The sequence below is a fragment of the Equus przewalskii genome, chromosome 2 (genome assembly GCF_037783145.1).
Source record: "Equus przewalskii isolate Varuska chromosome 2, EquPr2, whole genome shotgun sequence".
NCBI lineage: Eukaryota > Metazoa > Chordata > Mammalia > Perissodactyla > Equidae > Equus > Equus przewalskii.
In genome coordinates, this window is record NC_091832.1 from 24,243,265 (window position 1) to 24,270,782 (window position 27,518).

At 43.7% G+C, this 27,518-nt stretch overlaps 1 protein-coding gene across 1 annotated transcript; it reads right to left on the reverse strand.

Annotated features, from left to right (window-relative positions):
- Positions 1–792: 792 nt before the first annotated feature.
- On the reverse strand, positions 793–26,249 carry ZBTB8B (zinc finger and BTB domain containing 8B). Its single transcript, XM_070595753.1, has 4 exons — positions 26,138–26,249; positions 19,825–20,846; positions 11,195–11,373; positions 793–8,160 (listed from the first exon to the last, which is right to left on the reverse strand). Exons 1-4 carry the CDS (start codon positions 26,197–26,199, stop codon positions 7,843–7,845), a joined length of 1,581 nt encoding a protein of 526 aa, XP_070451854.1. The 5' UTR covers positions 26,200–26,249; the 3' UTR covers positions 793–7,842.
- Positions 26,250–27,518: the final 1,269 nt, after the last annotated feature.

A 27,518-nucleotide genomic window follows, 5' to 3' on the forward strand; every position in this document is an offset into this window, starting at 1 on the left:
CAATATATTGCTAAAACTGAACCAACTTCCTATCTTCAAAAGATAAATATTTCAAACTGTTATTTAAGCAGAAATAATTTTTAAAGCAAAAATATGCACATATGTCTTAAAGATTTATATTTAAAATGGGATGCCAAGACAACAGAAATGAGAAGTCAGGTCTAGATTATATACATTATAGCCACTAATTTATTACTTTATTCTCTCTTATTTTTAGTTCTTTAAATATAAAAAGTAAAAATATCAAAACACCACACAACCTGGACAACACTGAACCATATAAACAGATTTGGTACATAACCACTTTGACATAAAAATTAACTCAGTTCCAAAAAGCAGAAAGTTTCCCACTCCTTAAAAAAGGTACAAGTTGCTATTGTTTTAACGGTCAGGATCATTTCCAACTTTATCTTCTCTCTTTTTTTATAGCAGTTTTGACAAGTGCCTTTGTAAGAGGAATTAATCTACTTGGAAAGTTGGGAGCCAAAGATAAAGCCAGTTTCTATTTTTCTTGTAAGAGTTGTTGGAAAGTGACTGTAGAGCTCAGAGCTTAGAATCGTTGTGCCTTTTCTGATTTTGGTGTTGTCTGCCATCTCTTTTTGCGAATATTGCCCATTCATCAAGCAGTGGTCAGCCTTCTTTCACAGAATCTAAAACAACCTGGCTTGGGATACTCTGCCCAGAAACTGTCTCATGTAAGGAAATAATTAGTGCTGACACCACGGGACAGAGAGGAGGGAAAAGATATTTGATGGAAGCTGTTTCTCTTTAGAGCTCTCTTTAATAGTTCTCTTTATTTTGTGTTTTTTTTTCGTTGTTGTTGTTACCCAATATCTGATTAATAAAATTCCTCATTAGAAGTTCCTGTAAATTAACTGCACTGAGAAAAATAGTTAACTGAATTTAAATTATGAAAGATTATTAATTCATCCATGTGATCAATCCTCAATTTATTTCATTCATTCCAAAGCAACTGTTTTAACCATTTTGATCTTAACCGTTCTAAAATTTGCCGTTTTCTAATTTAGGTCAATTTTAAATTCCAGAAGGTGCAGAAAATAGTTCAATTGCACTTGTTGCTGAAGACAAAATGAGCAATAAGTGAACAAAAGACTCTTTCTTGATCTTGGCTGAGGCTGTTCCTATGCAAAATTCTAAATTTGTCACTAGGATGTCTCAGTCTCACTTATGTAAATCAAACAAAAATTTAGCTTGAGACTATTTCTTGTTTACTCCCAGGTTGATTTAACCAAATTAAAGATGATTTGCATTCATTTTAATCCCAAACGATAAATATTTCATTAACAACTAGGATCACTGCTTCTAGGTATTTTTAGATCGTAAAGTGGCTAATCTGTTTTACTGATAACTGTTATATATTATCATAGACCTTTAAATAAAATTAGCTTTTCATAGTAAGTTTATTTCCACTGAGTCAAGAAATACCTAAAATACATTTCACTCAATACCATAATATGATATGGACCGTGGACTTAAAAATATGTAGCTTTTTGTTTCAAATAAGATTATCCTTGTCAGCTTCCCCGAATCATGCCAAATTTATATCAAAAATCAGTTAGAGAGGTTGGCAAAAGTAATTTCAAGATAATGTTGTATACTTTTTCATTTTGAAAGTTTTTAACAAACAAAATGAATATATTAAAATCAAATACATGATACATAATAAGTGGACAATAAAGATTTCGATTTGTTGTATGTGCGTGTTGATGGTAGTGTATATTATTTCAAACGTGTGTGGGTATTATAGGCAAAGAATTTAAATTGACTCCTCCACACTCAACAAGTGATTTTCCCCCTCCCTGTCCAAGCATTACAAGAATTCAAGCCATGATCATGCAAAGCCACATGGGGCTAAAACAGCATTTTCCTCTTCCGTGGTTTTAGTCTGATGGGCACCCAAGGAAACAAATGCCACCTAAGGATGGTCTTTGCTGCCTGCCCAAACATGTTTGTTTGTTATCGGCATTGGCCTGGCAGGATCTTGTTTCTGATCCTAACTAGCTGTATGGGAATTAGGAACCAGTCATTTCATCTCTCTGTAAAATGGAGTTGGACTAGACTATCTCGAAAGTCCCTTCTATTTCTCAAATCCTTTGATTTAGTGGTTCTGTTCCATAGCTACCTGATTTCTGGGGTATTAACTAGTCTACATGGCCAGCCAAGACCCAATCCAGATGCAGTGGAGCTTCTTCACATCTGTCATAGTAACAATACCTTTGTTCTGTCTTATTAGATTGGATCAAGATAATGGGAAGTTATTTATTATTGTTGTTGTTTTTTAAATCAGAAAATACCATAGCATCTAATGCATATTTTATAAAGACAAGGATATTCTGAAATGTTTATAGTATTTTTACATACCTGAATAAAACAGGTAATTTAAACAGTGTTAAGGTCCAAAGCCACCATATTTGGAAAAATAGGAAATGTCAGAAGCTATTTAAGTTGCTTATAAATTGTATTCCAAAGCTAAAAGTTTACTGGATGGGAAGGACCACGATAACAGTAGTTTAGACAAGAAAGCCTTCTTGAGGCTCTACGACTGGGGGTGGGGCTCTGCCCAAGCTCTCTCGGAGCACCCTGTCCTTGCCCCTATTGTCACAACCAAAACTGTGTTGTATCAGCTTATTTGCTACTGTCCCTGACGACATACTGCAAGTGCCTTGAGGGCAGGGATTGTGCGTGTTCACTGCTGTACCCCTAGAGCCTAACACACAGCAAGTAATTGTTGGATAACTGTTGAATAAATAACCAGCTATTGTCACTTATTGATCTGCCAAGGGGAACAGAAGCAGGCAAGAGCAGCACCACATGACATAGCAATAAGAGGGACTGTTACCAAGAGCCTAGTGTCTGCTGGTTGCCAGGTGGGCACAGGTTCCCATCAAAGAAATTTCCATTCAGTAATGTCCCTACAGGGGCTGGCCCCGTGGCCAAGTGGTTAAGTTCGCACACTCTGCTTTGGTAGCCCAGGGTTTCGCCAGTTCGGGTCCTGATATGGACATGGCACTGCTCATCAGGCCATACTGAGGTGGCATCCCACATGCCACAACTAGAAGGACCCACAACTGAAAATATGCAACTATTTACCAGGGGAATTTGGGGAGAAAAAGGAAACATTTAAAAGCAATTAAAAAAATAATAATGTCCCTACAGTATGTCATACTATACCAGCCTACTATGAGTGGCACCAAAGGATACATGACATTTTGATGGGACCATTTCGACTATTTATCCAACTCTTACATGGACCTCTGCAAAATTTGCAAACAATGTATTAATCACAAGCAGCTAAGCACAAAGAATGACAACTTTTCAAGGGAGGAGGAATGAGTTAGTTTTGGCTATATTTCAATAGGAAATTCCTCTGGCTATATTTTATAGGAACTAGGTGGGGCATCTACTGTGCAAGTGCTTCGCATACTGTTTGGTAAAGGATTAACAGAACCTTTTCCCCCTCTGTGTGAGAATTTGACCTTTGGTTATCTTTCTAGCTCTGTTCCCTGGCAACCTTATAAAAAGTAGTACATCAACTACGTTGCTAGGCAACATTACATATGGTAGAAATGACCCCTAATTGGTAAACTCCATCCGGACTGGGAGAATTATAAATACCTGATAGGAAGCCACAGTTCTGGCTTCCCTGAGTACAGTGACTCTTGGAAGAGACATGTCTCTTACGGGGACCCTGGAAACTATGTCTATGGAGTTGTTATAAGAGATGCTTGCTCCCGTGGGACAAGAGGCTTTTAAGTCAGGATAGCTTCCATATGTGCCTGATGAGGGTCTATCTCCTTGTGCCTGAGCTATGACACATGGACAGCTGCAGAGACTGACAGAAGAGCAACATTTGGTTCTGTCCTGCAGGCAACCTCTGCTTCCCATCCTATATCCTTCTAAGTGAATCTGACACCATGTGTGGCAGTTTATAAGTTTGAATGTTTCTAAACAGTCAGTTGAGCCTAAGTAGACCTCTGGAGAACATGGTTGTGCTATTTGCTTGTTTTTTTCTGGTGGTAGTAGACACTCCACGGGGACTATGGATAGTAGAAAGATGTGAAACGGTCTGGCGTGTTTTTCTGCTTCCAAAAAAATCCTGATCATACCCTTCACTGTCTGCATGACAGATAATCCACATCCTTTGCACATCACCAAGACATGTATCTCAAATCGATGCCCTCCCTTAAAATCCCCAGGCTTGTTACCACGAAACCTTCTTCATTCAAGCACATAATCCCCACCCCAACCCCCACTGATTTTTAATATGCTTACTGACAAAGGTGCAAAAATCAAATGATGACTATAAAAATCGCTCTCCCAAACCACAGTTGTCAATGAAGAACTGGCAGTAGTAAAATTATCCACCTGGAGGGTCAGAACAGATGCTAAACGTCCTCCCTAAGTTATGAAGGTTCCGTGTCATCTGATCACAATGGAGTGAGTCAGTGTCACCTTTTAAAACTAGCACGTTAGAAACCAACCAAACTACTCCCGCCAAACAAAAAGCTCTCACTTATCTCTACAGAAGAATTATTTGAAGAAAAGAATCCAAATTCCCAGTGCTATAATGAGAGGTTTGAGGAATATAGTCATATTTGGTGGAAATATTGAACAAAATCCAACGAAAACGTTGCCCATCATAAGCAAGTGAATAAAGTGCCTCCTTTTTGGGATTAGAAGATAGTGTGACCACGTGAAAGCACAAGGCAAGCTACAAGAGACCACCAACGACAGGAAGTATAGTGGTAATGCTTAAAACAGAGTTAATAGGAACTTTCCACCCACCCCAACCCTTTGCCCATCTACGCCATTGCACTAGACTTCACAGAGAGAATTTTATTGTCAATGCACAAGGGACACACAAGAAAAACCTAGACGTCCAAATGAAACAGTCTGAATTCACTTGACCGAAGGCCACTGCAGCCTTCCCCGCTGCCCTCAGAAGGAGCACATGCAGCCCTCTGTGTAGCCTTTCTCTCCGTGGGCTTTATCACGACATCAATTAACAACAAGAACACGAAACCCATCACAGTATGTCTGAACCTCCAGAATACTCAATTTCACAACATTTTTCAGACCACTAGGTCAGTAGCTTTCTTAAGGGATATTCAAAGTCTAGCGACCACCAGAGTATTTACATCAGAATGGCATCTTTCTGCCAAATGACCAGAAGTCATGATGCTCTATGTCATTTCTTAATTTATTACAGATACGGGCCTTATTTACATTCCTTCCCAACCCTTGCTATGAAAGCCTGTTCCCTACCCTCAAAAGAAACATTTTCCCAAGGATTCCATTTTTTAATTCCATTACAAGTAAGAATCCTGTTCCCATCCATGCAATATATCTAATATAAGACAGAAGCATCCCATTGTGAACTTGGACTGAATGTGCCAGAAAGATGCCAGAATATAAACTAAATCACTAATGGTCTGTGTTGGGCCCAACTGTGAATCTACTTAGAAAAATATCACCAACTCCATGAATTAAACCTCAAAACACTGTGATTATAAATACTGACCACCAAATGTGAACATAAATTTAAAACAGAGGACAGTCCAGACAAAGGAAGTATCTCCTTTAAAAATGAGAGAATTCAGTGATCCAGTTATTACCAATGCCAGCACACAAACTCCAAACAGCCAACCAGGAATGCAACAATCTGAGACATTATGGAAAAAAGACAATCATTTAAATATTAGGCTTCATGTTCCATTTTCCTCCCTGGATCCTGCTGCTTTAATCTTTAATAAAGTGATCAGAGCCTAGTAAATGGTTCTAGGGGTATGAATCAGAGTCAGAATTTGAAGTTTCCACATCACAAACCTGATCAGATCTTGGGCAAGTTGTGAACAGTATGGCCTCAGCTCCCCACTATTTTCCAAAACTTGTGGGAATATAAGGGCCTATTAAACAGTATGAAGGTAAAAAGTAGCCTAAAATATAACACAAAATTAAGTGACAGCAGGGATTTTGGACTACATCATACTATGTTGTAAGTGGCCGTCCTATGCATTCAGCAAGTTTAGCAACATCCCTTTCTTCTACCCACTAGTGCCGGCAGCACTTTGCCCTGAGTTATAACAACTGAGAATGTCTCCAGACATTGCCAAGTGTTCCCTGGGGGACAAAATCACCCCAGGTGAGAATCACCGTCTTCCAGAGAAATCTCTAATGTAAATTTCTACTTTGCACCCAGTGATCAGAATAGGTCATGGAAGAGGGTCATTGCTCTGCTGGAAAAGCAGGCAGAGAAGTTGAACTGTGAGGTAGAAAAGTCACATTAAACATCAGAAGTGAATGAAAACAGAGCAAAAATGTCAAACATAACTTCCTGGCAAAGTATATCTTCTACGCATCCATTTAGGTTTCCCTTTCGCCAAGATCCCTCTTTTAAAACAATAGCTAATATTTTCACTTCAGGTAAGAAAAGTGTTTCTGGTCCTCAATAATTTTCAGTTTGTAACCAGCAGCTGTCCACCGGCCACAGTTTGAGGAGCACTGTTCTGGAGTTCTAACTCCTCTTGAGAAGTATGGTTTATACACCTTCTGAACTCTTCAATGGTCAACGTTCACAAGCCAATTTATAAGGTTTTTGATTATCTTTTTTGTTCAAGAGGCAGAAAGAAAACTGATTTTACCACCTTTTGAAATAAAACTATGCTAAAAGGAAGAGGGATTTCTTTTAAAAGCCACTTTGGATACTTTAACACAAGACAGAATTAAGAAAGTGCCTTAAATAGCCTTAATCTCTAATATTTCCTGCTCTAGCCCCTTAAAGAAGTATAACCTCTTTTGTTAGAATAATTGTATAGCTACAAAGCGGGTAAAAAGCAGACTGGTTTTAAAAACCTGTTCTACTAACCTTCTCTTTCCCTCCAGAGGATCTTTTAAAAGGTAAACAATTTAGAAATATAACTTGTTTATATACGCTTACTCTCTCTCTCCAATTAAAGTTCTATTTATAAATGCAGTTAAAGAACATCAGCAGTGGCTACATTTCCAGGTTACACAGCAGTGGCTCTTGGAAATGGCTGGAAAAAGCAGGGGACCATTTTGAGTTTAGCCCAGATGACTTGTTTTATCATCATAAAACAGGTTATCCATGTGTGTAGAATTGTCAAATATCAAACCAGACAGGGAAACCACCCAGACCTGGGATCACAGGCTCCCTTCCCAGGGCTAACTTGACATTTAACTCAACAGGGCAAGTCAGAGGGCCATAAGGAGTCTTTCAGCTCATTTCCATGCTTGTCTGCACATAATACCTCCAGCCTTTAAAATTACAGTCTCAGATTTAGAAATTAGCTTTTACAATCATGTAGCCAGACAGCCCTGCTTGCTTTATATCAATGAAGCTTTCTCTTTAAAACTTCACCAGAAAATTAAAATACGGAATTCATCAGGAGAGGCTTGGCAGAGGCAAGATGGATCTCAAAACGTAATATACTCCTGCCCACCTTTTGAGAGAAAGAGGATGATGACAAAGGAATGCAGAGGATTCAGACAATGTGAGAAAAAGTATGAAGATTTTCTTCTCTTTTTCCAAACCAGAGTTTGGATGCACAGCAGGAAAAAACAGGAAGCCTCAGGGCCGGCTTGATTCACTCAGAAAGCTCTCAGAAACAAGGGCACCACACTAACAAGTCATTAGTCCTCTGAGTCAAAATCCAACCTCTGCCATGTCGTCTAACAAAAAAGCAAGATACTAACAGTGAAAGAATGTTCTTCTCAGGGTTCCACAAAACTGGACAAACGGTGGCTTTCAACCACAGAATGAGTAAAAGCAAATTTTAAAACCTCTTCCCCATCCATCGACTGCTACGTAAGTGTCTCTCGATCTGAGAAATAGGGCCGAATTTGTGGTCTGTCGTCAGATTCATCTCCGGCAGCATCGTTTTCCTCACCAGACTCCACATAGATGGGCCAGTCATTGTCTGTGTCGCTCCTTTCTTGGCTTTCGGACGAAGCCTCCACCAGGCTAAGGTTGATGGGTATCAAATCGTCCTCGTCATCATGTGTGTCTGTAATGCAGGTACAGCTGTCGCACAGCCCAAAGCGCCGCAGCCCCTGTGACAGGTGACTCGTGAAGGTTCTTCTGCAGCCCTTGCAGACGATTGGACGGTTGGATCTGTGGACCTAAAGTCCCAAGAAGACACAGTAAATGTCACAGAAAGGGGGTTGAGCCACGGTCTTCAAGGCCCCACATGATCTGGCCCCTGGCTGACCCTCCAGCCTCATCACGTCTCACCACTCTCCCCCTTGCTCTCTCTCACCAAGTCTCAGCCTCACCAAGGTCCTTTCCACCCCAGGGCCATTGGACACATGTGGAACGTGCCTTCCTCCCCATCGCCAACTCATTCCCCTACTAATGCCTTTGAAGGAAGTCTTCTCTGATGCCCCAGACCAGGTAGGTCCCCCAGCTATGTATTCTCGCCTATACTCTATCCTTTGCTGTATTTCTAACAAATCATTGGTAAAATTCACTAGACTGTAAGCTCCAAGAGGGCAGGGACTTCCTTACTCACATTCTCTCTCTTCTGTCACATGTGTTACTATATCCCTAGTCCCTGGCATATAAAAGGCACTCAGTGAACTGATTAGAATTTTAGGCATGGCTTATGTACCTTGGATTGGTCAGTTACTAGGAAGGCAGATTTGCTAGATAATGTATTCCCCAAATGTGCCAGCAGATGCTTCATCCTTGGCTTTTCTGTTGATAAATGCATTCCTTATTTATGAGAACTCTGCATACCAGGGAAGAAAGCCTGATCTCTTTTCAGCAGCTCCAGGGGTCCCCTCTGTATAAAGACCTCTCCTTCTAATGTATGCACTCTTCAGGAACTGCAGCCAACAGGGGATCTGTGAGCCAATCAGAGCCTCTCTTTTAGAGAGCTCTGGATGCAGGATACCCACAAGAGGCAGAGACACAGAGAAACTGGTGCAGAAGGGCCAGCAACACAATACCCAGGTTGCTGGAGCTGCCATTACATCCTGACCAGTGTCCCTCCTTTCCATGAGGTTTCCTGGGCTTCCTACACTGAACTCCCAACACTTGAGCCAACCTGAGTGTCTATCTGACCTTTGCAACCTGACAGGGCCTTTGAATACCACCTCTTTGGGCTGCCGTAGACTGGACTATGTATAATGTGGAAAGACAGAGGGAATGAGGATTCCAACCAATGAAACATCTTAGAGGTACCCAGGGACCTACTGCTTCCAAGACAGACTGAAAATATAATTTGAAACGAAAAGGAAAAAAAAGACAGACAAAAACTTAAGGGCTTAGGATGAGGCCATTCTCAGTGTGCTGGGGCGAGCACCGAGAGCAGAGGCAATCGGTAACGTCGTGCTTTATCTTAAATCTGGATTCTTTCAAAATCATAATTCACATATCATAAAATCCACCCTTTTAAAGTATACAATTCAGTGGTTTTTAGTATATTCACAAGGTTGTGCAACCGTCTAATTTCAGAACATTCTCATCACCCCATAAAGAAACCCTATACCCATTAACAGTCATCCTTCTCCCATTCCCACATCCTCCCAGCCCCTGGAACCCACTAATCCACTCTCTATCTCCATGGGTCTGCCCATTTTGTACATTTCATATAAATGGAATCATACAAAATGTGGCCTTTTGTGACTGGCTTCTTTCACTTAGCATAACGCTTTCAAGGTTCATCCATGGTGCAGCTTGTATCAGAACTTCATTCTGTTTTATGGCTGAATAACAGTCCATTATATGTATATACCACATTTTGTTTATTCTTTCATCAGTTGATGGACATTTGGGTTCTTTCCACTTTTTGGCTATTATGAATAATGCTGCTATGAACATTCAAGAGCAAGTTTTTGTGTGAATGTATGTTTTCAGCTCTCTTGGGTATATACCTAGATGTGGAATTGCTGGGTCCTATGGTAGCTTTATGCTTAAATTTTTGAGGAACTGCCAAACTGTTTTCCACAGGGACTGCGTTATTTTACATTCCCACCAGGAATGTATGAGGGTTCCAATTTCTCCACACCCTCACCAACACTTTGTTATTATTATTATTATTATTTGTGAGGAAGATTGGCCCTGAGCTAACATCCATACCAATCTTCCTTTACTTTGTATATGGGACGCTGCCACAGCTTGGCTTGATAAGAAGTGTGTAGGTCTGTGCCCGGGATCCAAACCTGCAAACCCTGGGCCACCGAGGCAGAACGTGGGAACTTAACCACTATGCCACCAGGCCAGCCCCAGTTATTATTTGTTTTTTGATTATAACACCCCTAGTGTGTGTGAAGTGGCATCTCACTGTGTCTTTGATTTGCATTTTCATAATGACTAATGATGTTGAGCATCTTTTCAGGTGGTTATTGGCCATTTGTATATCTTCTTTGGAGAAATGTCTATTCATATTCATTGTTTAGTTGAGTTGTCTTTTTATTGTTGAACTGTAAGAGTTCTTTATATATTCTGGTTACTAGATCCTTAGCAGATAAATGAATCACAAATATTTTCTCCCATTCTGTGGGTTGTCTTTTCACATTCTTGGTAGCATCCTTTGTGGTCCAATCACATGTTTATGTTGGATTTCCCAAAGACTGATTGACTTGCTCAAAGATGATCTTAAATGCAATGCCTTTCTAAACGGCCTAAATGCTTTTTAAGTTTGTGGGTATCACTCACTCACATGGGAGACAGAATCCTAGGGGGCAGCCAGTGGGAGGGGAGGTCCCCTTGGGCTGGGGCCCTCTTTGCTGCCCACAGGTAGCACTATAAATGGCAGTCTAGCCCTCCTCCACTCCCAGGTGCTGGGATGCTGGGTGGGAAACTAAGCATACAGCTTACCTTTGGCATCACACCGATGGGAACAGACCCCCAATCCCATGTCCAACCTCCAGTGTTCTCTGTCATATGACAACCATCCCTAACTAGGATCTAAACTTTCTTGACTCTTCTCCTAAGAAAACTAGTCTGTTACCATATAAATTCTCACTTTCTCTAAGTGCCACCAACCCAGCTTTAATTTAGTAATAGAAACATATGCTTAAAATTCTCTGAAAATACCCGACTGGACAGAGAAGTGAAAGACAGGCTGGCTTTATCCTCACATGAGACAAATATTATGAACCACCCCCTCCCACCACCCACCACGAGAAAATTGCCAGCCTAGACACTTACGCTCAGTGCATGGCTCCGCAGATGCTCCTGTCGAGTGAACCTCTTGCCACAGGTCTCACAGGGGTAGGGCCGCTCACCCGTGTGTGAGCGGATGTGCCGCTTGAGGATGCCCTTCTGTTTGGCAGCGTAAGGGCAGAAAGGACACTTGTGGAGCTTAATGGGGACCACCAGCACATCACCTGGGGAACCAAATGGATTGATTCAGTCATACCGTAAACAGCGACAATACCAGCCACCCTCCGACGGATGGGATCCGGAGCTGGGGAATTCCACCATCCAGATGGAGAGGGAGGGTATCAACCGCCAACTAACCGCAAGAGATTGTCTGCAAATTTCAACTGTGTCGGGCTCCCAATCAGCCAGAGGGTAAAGCAGGCTTCTGATATAAAGTTGCAAGGAATGCCATAAGGCACTGGCTTTAAGATTCTCTGTGACTCACAGTTAGGAACACAGCTTACACAACCACCTCAGAACACACGTGCCTTCATGTGGACAACTGGAAAAGCCTCCCAAAACAGGGCTCACTCTGATAGCATCTGTTCTACTTGATTTCATTTTAAGACGCTACTGATTGAGACCCTGCTATGGCCTGGATTGCTTCCCCCCCAAATTCAGACATTGAAGCCCTAACCTCTAATGGGACTGTATTTGGAAATAGGGCCTTTTAGGAGGTCATTAGGGTAAATGAGGTCGTAATGGTAGAGCCCTAATCTGATAGGCCTGGTAGCCTTCCTTATAAGATGAAGAGATACCAGAGATCTCTCTCTCTCTCTCTGCTGGTGCACAGAGGAAAGACCACGCAAGGACCAGCAAGAAGGCAGGCATGTGCAAGCCAGGAAGAGAGCTCTCACGAGAAACCAACCCTGCTGGCACCTGATCTCGGACTCTGAGGCTCCAACACTGTGAGAAAATAAATTTCTATTGTTTAAGCTACCGAGTCTGTGATATTCTGCTATGGCAGCCTGAGCTGATGAATACAGACCTCCTGTCAAAGGAAGTGAATACAGATCCTCCAAAATTTGAAAACCTCTGTTAGGACGCAGCCGACCGGTGGACCAGGATTCATGCTTTCTGTGACAGTAGTTTCTAAGATGAGCTTCCAGGCATGTGTAGAAGAGGTTTGCTATCACGCAGACCCTAAACTGTTTGGAATTCATATTAACTCTATATATCAGACATCATCAAATATCTAGGAATTCACTTAAATTTTTTTCCAACTCCTTTTTTTTTTTTTACCTTGCTCATACAACCACTAAGGTGACAAAACGATTGTCATCCACATTTACAGAAACTATTCCTTTCCTTCAAATTTTCTGAGTTACCCTTATTGCAGTATTCCAAGATTTGCTCTTTCTATTCATGCCCTTCAGGATTTTACAGACTTTGTTCATATCATATCATCTATAAAGCCACTAGTGATCATACTTTCCAGGCACAGAAACCTGGGTTCAAGTCCTGGCTCTACCATTTACCAACTGTGTGACCCTGGACATCTCACTTAACTTCTCTGTGCTTTACTTTACTCATCTGTAAAATAGGGATGATAATAGTTCCCACCTTACAGGATTGGGGTAAGAATGAAAGGAAGTAATACATAAAATACAGCACCTGGCACACAGTGAGCTCTCGTAGATGTCAGCCATTTTGTCACCATCATCATCTCCTCGGTGTTTCTTTACTGATTAAGCAGGCCAGGATCTTGTGGTCTCTCTCAACACTGGAGACCACACTTGCGGTCTCTCTCACCTCCTTTTCTCTGGGACCTTCTCTGGACACCTAAATGGGCTTCGTCTTTCCTGAGGGGCTGCCAAAAAAGTCTGGCGAGCTGAACTCCAGGTGAGAACCCATCATTCTGTGTAAAGGTGGGGATGGTCGTCTTTGGTTTCCAGCTCCCATCCTGACAATGCCTAACACTCTGCCTAATCTATAGTGACTCCAAAACCTGTTTCCTAGAATAAAAGCAGCAGCTCACAGCTCATCCCTGCACACGTGTTGGATTATTTCTCACTGATCACACTGGTACCGAGACGCCAGGTCCCTACTCACTCCTCTGGCATTGTGGAATGTCACGGTCATTCATCCCCATCAGCCTGGCACTGTACTAAATCTTCTTCCCAACTACCTATAAAAACGGAATAAAATGGGTCCACTGTTAGTACTTGGAAAAACCAACTGTTAAGTATTTCTCCATCAGAAATGTATGAGTTATTGCAACACTCTGCTTCCTCTCTCATGATGTGATTCCCCACAACACAGCAGTTCACTTGAGTGCCTAATGCACCAGGGACTGTCAAGGTCCATCTTTACCAAGACACCTGTTTCCTCCCTCAAGAAGTTAAGTCTAGGAAGAGAGAAAGACACATAAACAAATTCATCTGATACAATGTAACACATGCAAAGTTCAAAGTGATGAAGAAATATAGACAAGAAAGTAATGAATTCTCTCTAGGAGTTCAGAGAAGATTTCATAGAAGAGGTGATCTTTGAGCAAGGTTTTGAAGGATGAGTAGGAGTTCACCAGAAGTCCAAGACAGAGAAAGATATCTCAGACAGAGGAACAACACATGCTTAGGCATAGAAGTAAATGAGACTATGGAATATAAAGTGGGCTGGAGGGGAATGAGGACTAGGAAGGGGCAGGAGCCAAACTGTAAAGGCCACTTTCATTCATTTATTGAACAAATTTATACTGAGCACCTACAATGTGTCAGGCTATGTTCTAGGCCCTGGGGATACAGCAGTGAAAAGACAAACATCCCTGCCTCTGTGCGCTGACATGATAAGCAATAAGGACTTTATTCCATAAGCAGCCAGGATGTCAAGCAGGGGAAGTACATGGTCAGATCTGACTTTTGAAAGATCCCTCTGGGGACAAGACAAGGGAATGATTTAAGAGAGAGGTGAGATTAAAGGCAGGAAGTCCAGGTGGGAGGGGTGAGAGATGACATGAACTAAAGCAGTGGCCGTGCAGGTGGAGGGGAGGAGATACATTTGAGAGAAGTTAAATCAACAGGATTTGGGGCCGGCCCCATGGCCGAGTGGTTAAGTTCGCGTGCTCTGCTTCAGCAGCCCAGGGTTTCGCCAGTTCGAATCCTGGGCGTGGACATGGACCGCTCATCAAGCCATGCTGAAGCGGCATCCCACATGCCACAACTAGAAGTACCCACAACTAAAAAAAAAAAAATACACAGCAACGTACTGGAGAGCTTTGGGACAAAAAGGAAAAAAAAAAATTAACAGGACTCTATGACCACGTGGGGGAAGGGAGAGAAGGGAAAGATAAGATTTTAAGTGACACAGATTCTGGGTTAGCTGACTTGATGGATGATGGTGGAATAAACTGAGGCAGGGAACACAGGAGGAAAGGCAAGTACAGGAGGAATGACGAAAAAATACTAATGTCCAATCCCCGTCCCAAGCATCATAATTTTTTCTATTGCGGTAACATTGGTCTACAACATTATACAAATTTCAGCTGTACATCATTATATTCCAATTTCTGTATAGACTACATCATGTTCACCACCCAAAGACTAATTACAATCCATCACCACACACACAAGCATCATTTTTTTTTAAGATTTTATTTTTCCTTTTTCTCCCCAAAGGCCCCCCGTACATAGTTGTGTATTTTTAGTTGTGGGTCCTTCCAGTTGTGGTGTGTGGGCCACTGCCCCAGCATGGCTTGAGGAACAGTGCCATGTCCGCGCCCAGGATTCAAACTGGCGAAACCCTGGGCTGCCAAAGCAGAGCGCACGAACTTAACCACTCGGCCACGGGGCCGGCCCCAAGCATCATGTTTTTAAAGCACCCTTCCCATTCTAATGTACAGTCAGGGATGAGAATCACGGCCCCATATCTAGATACTGCCAATAACTGTATTCACTCCATAACCCACATTTCAAGCATCCATTTACCAATCAACATCTCATATCTTTCCAGCTCATCCCAAATGTCCCTTCTCTGCTAGGACCTCCAAGCCATGGACTATATCACCACTTTACTGCCCTCCCCACCGCCTTCCTCAGTTTACTGCCTATGGTCCATCAATGAAATCACTCCTTTGCATAGACCCTCAACTGCCTCGGTCCTCTCTCTCCCTCTATCTGCATTCACCTGGTTAAAACTAAACTCTGGTTAAACACAACTCTGCCTATTCCAAACCTGAAAGAAGGTAAGTTAACATCACTGGAGAAAAATACACAACTGCGTGTTCCGGTCTCACTTTACATCCATCCAACCATCACACCTGACCACTGATATCAAAAGAGCCCTTGGTTCTGCCCAGGCATCCTAACTGTTCCCCTGTCATTCAGGCTCCCACTCTTCTCCATGACTGTTTCACGTCTTCCTTCTGCTCAAACCTCCAACCCCCTCCTCACTTTCAGCTGCTGTCTTGCTTCTTATGTCTTTGAGAAGGAGAAACAACCAGAAGAGAACGTCTACCTTCTCCCAGCCATCCCCCAACCTCCTGTGCGAACACATATGATCTGCTTTCACTTCTATTACTATGAGTGAATTGTCCTTCGTCCTTCCCAAGGTGAGACTGTCCTCTCCACTTGTACACAGCATCCCATTTCCCCTTGCTCTATCAACTGCCCCTCTCTCTTCCATCAGCAATTATCCTCCTCTCTCCCGGACCATTCCCATCAGTAAATAAACTTGCTTTTAGATCCTCTGCCTTAATAAAAACCTTGACCTAAAATCCACCTTCAGCCACCAATGCATCTCTCTGTTCTCTTCACAGCAAAATTCTTTGAAAGAAGCATCTGGACCCACTATCTTCACATCTACTTCTGCAGTTCTCTTTCAAGCCTTCCCCATCCAGGCTTTTGCCCCACCACTTATTGATACTGCTCTTAAGCTCATCAATGACCTCTCCAATATTAAACCCAGTGATCAGTTCTCAAAGTGCCTGTATGCAGTATTGGACATTGTTGATTTCTCCTTTTTCTTCAAACACTTTTTCTTCTTGGCACCCATCGCTCTTTCTTGATTCTCCTCCTACCTCACTGGCTGTCCTTTCTCAGTCTCCTTTGCTGGCTTCTATTTTCCTGACCTCTAAATGTTGGAGTTCCCCAGGGCTCAGTCCTTAGATCTCTTATCTTCTCCTTCTAGATCTATAAGTTCCTGGAATATAGAGGTTTTGAATTCCACGGACCCACTAATGACTCCCAAATTTATATCTCAGCTCTGACTTCTCCCCAGAACTCCAAACTTACAGATGCAATGGCTTACCAAACATCTCCACTTGGATATCCAATAGGCATCACAAACATAACATGTTTAAATCAATTGCTTAAGCTAAAAACCTTAGGGTCATCCTTAGCTCCTCACTTTCTTATACCATTCATGTAAGCCATGAGCAGGTCTGGTCGGCTCTACCTTTGAGAGGCACTATAGTCCTGATCCAACCACTTCTCACCTCTCTGCTGCTGCCACGCTGATTCGGGGAGCGCATCTCTCCCCTGGGTTATTGCAGTAACTCCGAAGTGATTCCTCCTGCAAGGGCAGAAGCAAGAGGACCACTTAGGAAGTTACTGCACACAGTACCCAGAGGGATCCTTGTAATATATGTCATTTCAAGTCACTCTCTGCTGAGACCCTGTAGTGGCTTCCCTTCTCAGAGTGATATCAAACGGTCTTCTCATGGCCTTCAAGGACCTCACCCAAACTCTCTGACCTCATCCTGTAACACTCTCTGCCTTGCTCACTGCACGCCAGCCACCCCAGAATCCTTGCTGTTCCTTTAGCTCACTCGCCAAGTGTGATCCTATACCCGGGCCTTTGCGCCTTGCTCTTCCCTCTGCCTGGAATGTTCTTCTCCCTGATACCAGCACAGTTTGCTCTCTTACTCCCTTGAGGTTTAAGGAAGGCCTTCCTGGTCAACAGTAAATACAATACCATCCCCTTCACTCTCTATCAAGCTTTCCCTGCTTTTAGTTCTTCTTCATACTATATATTTACTTATTTCTCTATTGTCTGTCTCCCTACACTAGAATGTCAGCTCTACGAAGACAAGGACCGTCTTTTGTTCACTGTGATTAACCATGTCTGGTATGTAGTAAGTGCTCAATAAATATCTGTTAAATAAATGAACAAACAGGAATGATAAGATGTTGAAGGAGCAAGCCAAGGATGGAATGCTGGACACACTGACATTAAATAACCCCATGATGAGGCTGAAAAGGAATGGGCAGAGGGAAGAGCTGTGGATACTCGTGATGTCAGAAGCCAGGGGAAGAAAGAATTTCAAAAAAGAGAGAAAGGTCAGAGTCAACTACTAAGAAAAGTCAAGTGAGATAACACTGGAAAACCACTCATTGGAACAGCTCTAGAAATGCATAGCCGACCTCATGACTGTGGTTTCAGTGGTGCGTAGGGGGGAGAAGGCAGACCGCTGCGGGCTGAGAACAGAGTAGGAAGCAAGACAGTGGAGGCAGCCAATGTGGATGAACTCTCCAAGAAGCAACGGGAGGTGCTGGAGCTGGGGTTGGGAGGTCTCGGGGAACAATGACAGGAGCACCCTCTGCTTTGACAGTGTCTGCTAATGTCAGCGATGAGCAACACGGACAGCGAACTCTTGCAGCAGCCTCGGATGGTCTCCCTGCCCTGGTCTCCCATCTCCGCACCATCTTGCGCTGAGGCCAAGTTCATCTCCCTGAAGCACAGATCCTGTCTACTCCTAAGCTCAGAAACTACGCAAAATATCCCCATGCCTACAGATGAAAGCTTACCTGTTAGCATTTAAGATTTCCCATGATCTGACTCCTATCAATTTCTATCAATGTCTCCTTTTCTTACCCTCAGAAGCCAGTTTCATAAAGTCCCCTCCTATCTCCCAGGGTTTAGAAGCCGGTTCTCCTGCTTTGGGGCTACTCTGAAACTCACATCTCCGTCTGTCTCCCAGCCCTGGTACCTTTCCACCATGTGCTGCCAATTACACACATCCTGTCTCCTCTAAGACACCATCAGTTTGAGGGCTGGATTCATGTCTGACTTATCTTTGTATCTTCACAAGGAAGCTGCTTAATAGTTGAGCAAATAAGTGAATGACCAAACAAATCAGTCCTAATCTGTGCCGTGGCACTTGGAATAAATTTACCCTGAAGCCATGTGAATGGAATCAAAACCTGGCAGACAACAGACATGGCCAGGGGCCACGGTGGCTGCCTTGCCACAGCCACCTATGGTCGGAAACCTGACTTTACACACTGACAGACCGGACGTGAATGAAGATGGCACAGAGCTGAATTACTATTTCCTGATACTTGTACTGACAGGCAGAGGGGCTGAAAGGTAAAATCATTGCACCGAAATCCTCTATCCACGTGGGCTGCCTTTACAGTTTGTTTAATGAATGAAATAAGCCCAGGTTTCCAGGGTTAACTGCACCACTTACCAGCTCTGCAATCTTAGGGACTTCACTAAACCCATCTGGGTTTCAGTTTCTCCACACTTCCTCTGACAAATTCATGGGGCGTGACAACACCTAATGGACGTGAAAGGGCAGTCACAGTCTGAAAGTGCTATTACATACACGGAAATGAGATTTCAACAAATTCCCATAGTGTGTTCACTGAAACAGCCACTACCTTCTAATCGCTGGTTAAGCCAGTGTCTCTGAGGACCAGAAACAGCATTTTCCAGTTTTTCAAGTCCAGATTTAATCAGACATACAGAACATTCTTGCTTAAAAAAAAAATGAAATTAAAAAGTCTCAAGACAGCCATTTAGTAACAAATAACAGCAGCTGATCTCCTCTGATGTAAAAACTTTCACTATTCAAAACTGAAGGGTGAATTAGAAATGTGATTCATTTATTTCTTGGCTTGAGGTTCTGGAAGCTACACGGTACGTTTATTAGCCATGTTTATTTCTGTCTCCTATAAGACACTTTATAACACAATTACTTCACCTGTTAAGAGAGTTAACCATGTTAACTCATCTCTCAGAATCGTTCAGGGAAACAACCAAGTTCTCCTAGAACAGAAAAGCCTACCAAAGGATATAAGAAATTTACTCATATGAAGCCAAATGCCAACTCTCAAATATTCTCAAGTAGATAGCACCGTCAACCACAACATGTTAACTGAGTGTCTACTATGTGCTAGACACCATGGTTGACACAAAGAAGTATAAATTTCCTACCTGTCTAGACCATGTTATCATACATGAGAAAAAATTCTGAAAACCTTCCATTTGGTCCTCAACCCTGTGAGAAAGGCAACTCAGGGATAATTATCTCCTGAACAAAACAGGTTCAAAGAGATGTAATGATTTAACCAAAGTTCCACTGCTGTTAGTGGAAGACAGTAGATTATTTTTATGTCTTCAAACTGCCCTCAACACCATTATACTCTAGTTGTAAAGGTAAAAATACTAAGATATGCAAAGAGACAATGCCCTGGACACAGCAGGTGCTCAATTAACACCTATTGGTGGTGGTGGTGGTGGTGGTGGTGGTGGTAATATGTTGATGATGGTGGTGGCGATCTCGTGAGGATGATGGTGGTAATGATGATGGTAGTGACAATGACAATGATCATGCTCATGATGGTGGGAGACTATAAGGCACAGATGTGTGTGCTAAATGACCAGCAGAGATGATGAGTGCTAATGGAGCTCACCTGAGTCCTCTCCATACCAATCAGTCTGGACATCCATCATGGAACTCATGGCTCCTCCTGCACCATCTGGTCTTCCCTCCAAACTCCGAGAAAAGCCATGGTCCACATCATCTTTGCTCTGGACAGCACTGTTGTGCAAAAGTGCCTCCAGGAATTGCTTCACATGGTAGTTACTGTAAGCCAAGTCGACGGCCTGGCCACTGGATAAACCCTCCTCCATGTGGGCCAGGCCCAGTGGGGCAGCATATTGCTGCAGCCTTTCACCAACCTCCACCTCTACTTCATCAGCATCAAACTCCACCTTGGGCTCTATCTGTTTGCGCAAAGTAGAGAGGTCACTGTCAGCTGAGCTACTGCCCTGGCTGTCTTTCGCCACCAGTTCTAGGGGGTGGCAACCTCTGCAGTCACCACAAGGGGACTCTCTTGGACAGTCCACACTCTCCACTAGAGAGGAGACCAAGCTCTTGGTATCACAGGAGGTCCCTTCTCTGCCTGAACTGGGGCTTCCACTGTCAACCTGGTGAGCTGCTGCCGCAGCTGCAGCCGCCGCCGCTGCAGCTGCTGCCGCCACCGCTGCAGCCACCGCTGCCTCCTTCTCCATCTTTCGGCAGATATCAAGGGACGACCTGATGTAGGTCTTGCAGAAGTTCACCACATCGTTCATCTGCAGGTAGCTGGCAGCCGACATAACTTCAATCACATTCTCCCCACACAAATCCAACTTCCCAGAATAGAGAAAATCTAAGATGGTGGAGAAGGCGTCGGAGGTGACAATGTCCAAGGAGGCAGTGCTGTGCCGCCCGCTGTCCTGGATATAGTGAATGAGCAGGGCTCTGAAGTAGCCGCTGTTGGCAAACAAGATGTTCCTGTGGGCCTTGAATATCCGCCCTTCCACGATGATGCTACAGTCACAGAAAAAGTCCCTCTTTCGCTGTTCATTCAACTCCCCCAAGAGCTTGGCATAATAGGATTGCATCTCCATTTCTCCACCAGGTGCTGCTGTTCTGCGGTAGCCTGTAACTCTGCCAAGATTTTTTTCAAGTTAATTCACAAATCCCAACTTTACAAATAAGATGCTCATTTTTAATTAAAAAAAAATTCTTCCAAACACATGGGTCAATGGTGTCTTTATGATATGGGCTGTTTTGGAGCTACAAAAATTAGAGGTTGTCCAACTGGGTTAATTTACGAAAAACAACAAAAATAACTAGAGCTAACTGCACTCCTGTATGTAGTGGTTTATATGGATTCTTTCAATGAATTTTTATAAAAACCCTAGGATAAAACATTAATATTGTCCCCATTTGTCTGATAAGGAAATTGAGACTCAGAGAAGATAGGAGAGGACCCAGCTGTACCAGAGCCAAGACTCAACACCAGGTCTATGAACCTCCAGAGTTCGTGCTCTTATGCACTACACTCTACTTTCTTGAAGCCTCAAAATATAGATAATACCCAAATCTAAGAATTACTGTTTAGTCTCCGGGCTCCTGATACAGAAGTTAGAGACTGGCAAGTGCAATCTCAGCTCACACCTCTTATCATCACTTTGTGGAAAAATTTGGTGGATTCTTGGGCTAGCCAGGACACATTCACCATTCTTACGGGGTTTAGCACACTTTTCGTCTTGGTGGAACCACCCATCCCCCATTCTTGGCCCACGTGCTTTGCATCATGCTGGTACCATCCCCAGGTTCCAGGTGTGTAAGATGTAACACAGGCCACCCTCTGATCACAGCGATTGGCTCAGAGATGGCCATGTGGCTTGGTCAGAGCCAATGAAAAGTCATGAAACGTTTGCTGGGGGTTCCAAAAAAGAGCCGTCTTTGCTCTGTGGGCCTGTGGGATGTGAGGAATGCCGCTGCCACACCTCCAGGGGAACCAGCCTAACAAGGATGACAGCCCAGCTCAGGCAGGAGCAACAGACAGAGCCCCGGGGATAGCATCTGAGCCCCAACTCATGCTGCGCTAGACACCACTTAAGTCCCTTCCTGCTTTAGCTGGTCTGAGTTGGGTTTTCTATCTCTTGCAGTTGAGAGACTCCTAACTGATTGATGCCACCACCTCTGGTTTACTCCTCCGTATTTTTATGTCCCGGCCCTTGTCTGTCAGTCACTCCTTTGAAGGAATCAGCCATGCCTTATTTCATTTGATATGCCCCACAGCACCTGGCAGAGTGCTTTGGATAAAGTAGGTTTGCTAAGTACAAAGGAATACTTTTTTTTGTTTTTTTTTTTTGTTTTTTTGTTTTTTTTAAAGATTTTATTTTTTCCTTTTTCTCCCCAAAGCCCCCCGGTACATAGTTGTGTATTCTTCGTTGTGGGTTCTTCTAGTTGTGGCATGTGGGACGCTGCCTCAGCGTGGTCTGATGAGCAGTGCCATGTCCGCGCCCAGGATTCGAACCAACGAAACACTGGGCCGCCTGCAGCAGAGCGCGCGAACTTAACCACTCGGCCACCGGGCCAGCCCCCAAAGGAATACTTTCTTAACTGCTAAGTAAAACAAGTATAAATCAAGTTTAAAATCCTTCTGTTAGTGAGGAAGACAGGCACTGACCTTCTTCCCGGGCTCTCTCCTCCATCTTTTCCTGTCATACCACCCACACAGCCATCCACCAACTACCCCTTTTACATACTGACCCATTGAGCTCAGAGAAGTTTCTACAACCAAGTACATCATTTCCCTCTATTGGAATCACGAAACACCTAGTTAGAGCTGCCAACCACGGCTAACTACTCTTTAGCACGCTTCCTTTCTACAAATGGAGCACCAACAATACCCCACCCCCGCAGAAAACAGGCATCCCCTGCCCCCAAAAGCGTCCTTCCATGGGCAAAATAGATTCCCCAAGGCCTGTGTACTAACTGCATGAATTTTACCCATAAAAGACCCACAACAACCTTACTGAACGGCAGGTTACACCTATTTAATACGTACAGTATTTCTAACAAGTGATGCATTAAGTTTAGACGGGTGAGAACCAATTAGGGAGAGAAGTGGAGAGTGAACCTGCCTCATAATAAACTCACCCCAATTTTGATTTATAGATTGATTATGGATTATTTATGTTGACAAGTAGATATTATCACGTTGAAAAATGTGATTTTACCAGTCTGATAGTTTTTCTTTCGTTCTGAGGAAGGATAGAATGTGACATTTAAATGTAGCATTTTCCTGTATCTTGATTTTCCCTTAATATTTTGATTGCCAAAGGCAGTAGTAGCAACTGCTGGGGAGGCTTGATTGGAGCAGCTGGAAGAGGGGAGAATGGCGGTGAAAGCTTAGTCCTGGGAAAACTTTCAGGGTTGATTTATTTGGGAATAGTAGAACTTTTTGGATATCTGACAGCTCTCTTCCTTGCAGAACCAAAATGTTTTTACCTACTTTGGATGAAAAATTTTCCAAAATTATGACATAACTTCCTTGAATTAGAAAGGAGCATAAAAAGATAAGAATCTTCTTGATGACTTAGGCCCATCAGTTATAGCCCTGGGCTATGATTTAGTGATGTCCTTAGGCCATTTTGAATACTAGGACCATTTAATATCTTTAGCTAAATGGCCTCAGGCTGATATTTCGAAAAAATTCCTAGGTCTATTTTTTAAATAATCTAATACCTTTTCCTAGTTGTCCTCACTTTTAAGATTGTCGGTTTGCTTGCTTATCCTTAAGGGAATGCCGATAAGGGGGAAGATACATCCTTATCTTTAAGGGCATCATTCTTGCCTTTGAGGCACTGTAAACGTGTAAAGCAGATGTACAATGCATGCTCAACAGGCCACGTCAGGCCCTTTTGGAAAAACAAGGTCAGGTCAAATTAGTTTTAAATCACATGGCTTCCTCATATACTCCAATATATCCTACTGCTTTTCATTTATTTATCACACTGCTGATGGGAATGTAGTTTGGAACACCATTTTAGAGGGGAATTTGGCAATATTTATCAAAACTTAAAAGATACACATCTTTTGCCCCAGAAATATCATTGCTAAAAATTTACCCTTTTGGATGTATTTGCAAAAATACATCAAACTGTAAATTCAGAGATGTCCATTGCATGAGATTTTTGTACTAGCACAAAAGTAGAAACAATCTGAATGTCCACAATAGGGGACAAGTTAAATCAATGAGGTACATTCACAAGTGGAACACTATGCAACTACGTTTTTAATGAGCTAGAGCTCTGTGTGGTCATATGAAAAGGTCACCAAGATATATTAAGAGAAAAAAGGCAAGATGCAAGACCAAATATACAGTATGATCCCATCTGTGTATATGTTTCTGCTGGTGTACGTGTGAATTTTTTTCTAGAAGGTTAACAAGCAAGAGTTAACAGCAGATATCCTTGAAGAAAGGAACTAGGAGTAAGAGGTGTGTGGAGGGACCTTCACTTTTCATTTTCAACCTTTCTGTGCTGTTATGATATTTTACTATGTGCATGTATGGCTCTTTTTTTTTCCTTTTTAACAAAAAATAAAAAGGAGGAGAGGCAGAGGAGTAATGAGTTAGCAAACTAGGGAAACAAATGTCTAAGTAGGCACAACACTTCTTTCTTTTTTCTTTTCTTTAACGGTATGCTTTTTTTGGTGAGGAAGATTGGCCCTGAGCTAATAACTGTTGCCAATCTTCCTCTTTTTTTCTCTTCCCAAAGCCCCAGTGCACAGTTGTATATCTTAGTTGTAGGTCCTTCTAGTTATTCTATGTGGGACGCCACCTCAGCATGGCTTGACAAGCAGTGATAGGTCTGCACCCAGGATCCGAACCAGTAAACCCAGGGCCGCAGAAGCAGAGCACTCGAACTTAACCACTACACGACCAGGCCAGCCCAGCACAACACTCTTAACTTGCAGAACAGTCTTATCTACAGGGTCTCGTCCTAGGGCACTCGCATTTTTCACTGGAAAATGCTCCTTTCCAGCAATAGCACCCCAAACTGATTTCCTTTGGCTTTCTTTCTGCAAATACTCCAGATTCTACTGGGTCATGTAAAAATACTCCCTAACTTTGCAAAAAGGCTATCCACATACTTTCTTCACACCTTTCCCCAATCCTGCATTTGATACATAACATGGAAATATTCATTCACATCAAGTCTGCTTGCCTCTGGGCTCTGCAGCCTTTACCCACACTCTGGCAGGGACCCTGCCAGCCTTCCCACAGTTCCAATTCAATTCAACAGTTACTGGCTACATACAATGCCTGACACAAGGAAGATGCCAGGAATAGAAAAATAAACCAAGTATAGTGTATGTCCTCCAGGAGAGGGCAGATGCCAACACTACCACTTGCAATAAACTCTCACATTCCCCCGAGGGAATCTTAGCCAGATCACAAGGCTGTCTTCATACAGGCGCCAAAAGCAGCCTTGAATTCTACCCACTCTTTCTGACAAGACTCCTCCAGTCTCACCAACCTGAGAATAATGAAAATCTACTCAGTTGTCAGCATCTACTAAGCACTACTCCTCAGGAAGCACTGTCCCAAGTACTTTCAAGTGTTAATTAATTTTAACCCCACAATAACCCAGTGCAGTCGATACGATCATTACATCCTCTTTTTCAGAGAAGGAAATTGAGGTTCAAATTTACAGATAACACGCCCAAGCTAGGATTGCAACTGAGATGTTTGATCACAAAGTTGACTTCCTTAACCACTATGCCAACCAGACTCCCCAAACCCTCCAGGACACAGTGAGAAGGGTTGGGGATGTCACTCCGTTCCCCAGCGCATGGAGTGGAGGTGAACGACAAGGGAGAATTTCCATCTCCACAGAAAGAATTTCAGGGTCATTTGCATCTTTGCTTCACCTGCTAAATTGTTCGCAAGACAAGGGGATCCTCCCCCGTCCAGAGCCAGACGACGCTGAGAAGATCACAGGAACCAGTTACTGGAGATGGTCTTTGGCTCCCGAGGGTGGGGAACCGAGGCCTTGCCCCTCCCACGGCCTCCCGTGGACAAAGTGACCATTGCTGCGGCGGGCATTGCCCCAGCCTGGCTGAGCCCTCGCACCCGGCACCATCAGAATGAGCTGGTGCGGGGACCACCTGGCTGGACCACGCGGGGGCAGGGGACCAACCCAACGCCAGGGAAGTGGGGGGCATCTGCCGCCGCGCTACCCCTCCCCACGCTGGACGGCAGGGAGGGGGTCGGTCATCCAGCACTGGTTCTCTCGGCGGGGGTCCCCAGAGTCCGAGGGAGGTCGACAGAAAGGGGGCATCCCTGCCCGCTGCCCCCTGGGCCGACCTCCCTGGATGCCCTGAATCCGCCCCAAACCAATGAAAGCGTCAGCGTGAACCCGCTTCTCAGCTCTCACCTTCCAGCGGGTTCCAGCCGCGCCGCCGCCGAGCAACACGCACCGACACGCCCCCCTTTCATTCACCTGTCGCCCCCTCCGATGAGAGGCGGGGCAGCTGACCAATCATGGGGGTTTCTGGGCTCAGGAAGGCGGGCCCTTCGGCCAGCAGGTTAGTCAATGGTGCTCGCCCCCCCTCCCGAGGATGCGCTCTGAAGGCTCCAGCGCTCGCGGGGTGATGGGAGTTGTAGTCTCAGCGTTCGTTTTTCCGACAACGATATACTGAACAAAACTACAAGTACCAAGATGCCAAAAGGGACAAGAATCAGCGCTTGTAAAAGCTGGAGCTTGGTTCGGTCTTCTGAGCCCCACTTGAGGGACCTGCGAAGTATTAGTCTCTTTGTCCGCATGACTAAAAGCGCGTCGTGCATCTTAATGCAATAAGAGCTATGACTTATCAGTCCGCACACATTTTACTTGCCAGAACTCTCCGCAAAAAATCCAGAAACCAGTGAAAGGGTTTAATCTACTCAACAGGTTTTGACTGAACACTCGCAATACTCTCTTTCCTTGAGAGGTTTTCAGGTTTATAAACACAAGTGAAACAATTAAATAGCGCTACAAGGTGCTGAGTAACAGTCCATATAGGCACGTTCTGGGACGCTGTGCACAAGCCAAACCGGGTTACCTCTCAGGGAGCTTAGTTCTAATGAGGGGTGCATCAGTTTGCTAGAGCTGCTGTAACAAAGTGCCACAAACTAGCTGAAACAACAGAAATTTATTGTCTCACAATTCTGAAGGCTGGAAGTCCAAAATCAAGGTGTTGGCGGGGTTGGTTCCTTCTGAGCACTCCAGGCCTCTCCTTGGCTTGTAGATAGCCATCTCCCCGTTCACGTGGCATTCTCCCTGTACACTTCTCTGTATCCAGATTTCCCCTTTTTTTTTTTTTTTTTTAAGATTTTATTTTTTCCTTTTTCTCCCCAAAGCCCCCCGGTACATAGTTGTGTATTCTTCGTTGTGGGTTCTTCTAGTTGTGGCATGTGGGACGCTGCCTCAGCGTGGTCTGATGAGCAGTGCCATGTCCGCGCCCAGGATTTGAACTAACGAAACACTGGGCCGCCTGCTACGGAGTGCGCGAACTTAACCACTCGGCCACGGGGCCAGCCCCCAGATTTCCCCTTTTTATAAGGATACCAGTCATATTGGATTAGGGGTTCATTCTTCTCCAGTAGACCTCATCTTAATGAATTACACCAGCAACAATTCTGTTTCTAAATAAGGTCACATTCTGAGGTACTGAGGGTTAGGACTTCAACATAGGAATTCGGGGAGGGGGGCACACTTCAATCCATAACAGGGGAAGATGGCCAATAAATAAATAAACAACTAAAAAAAAAGAAAA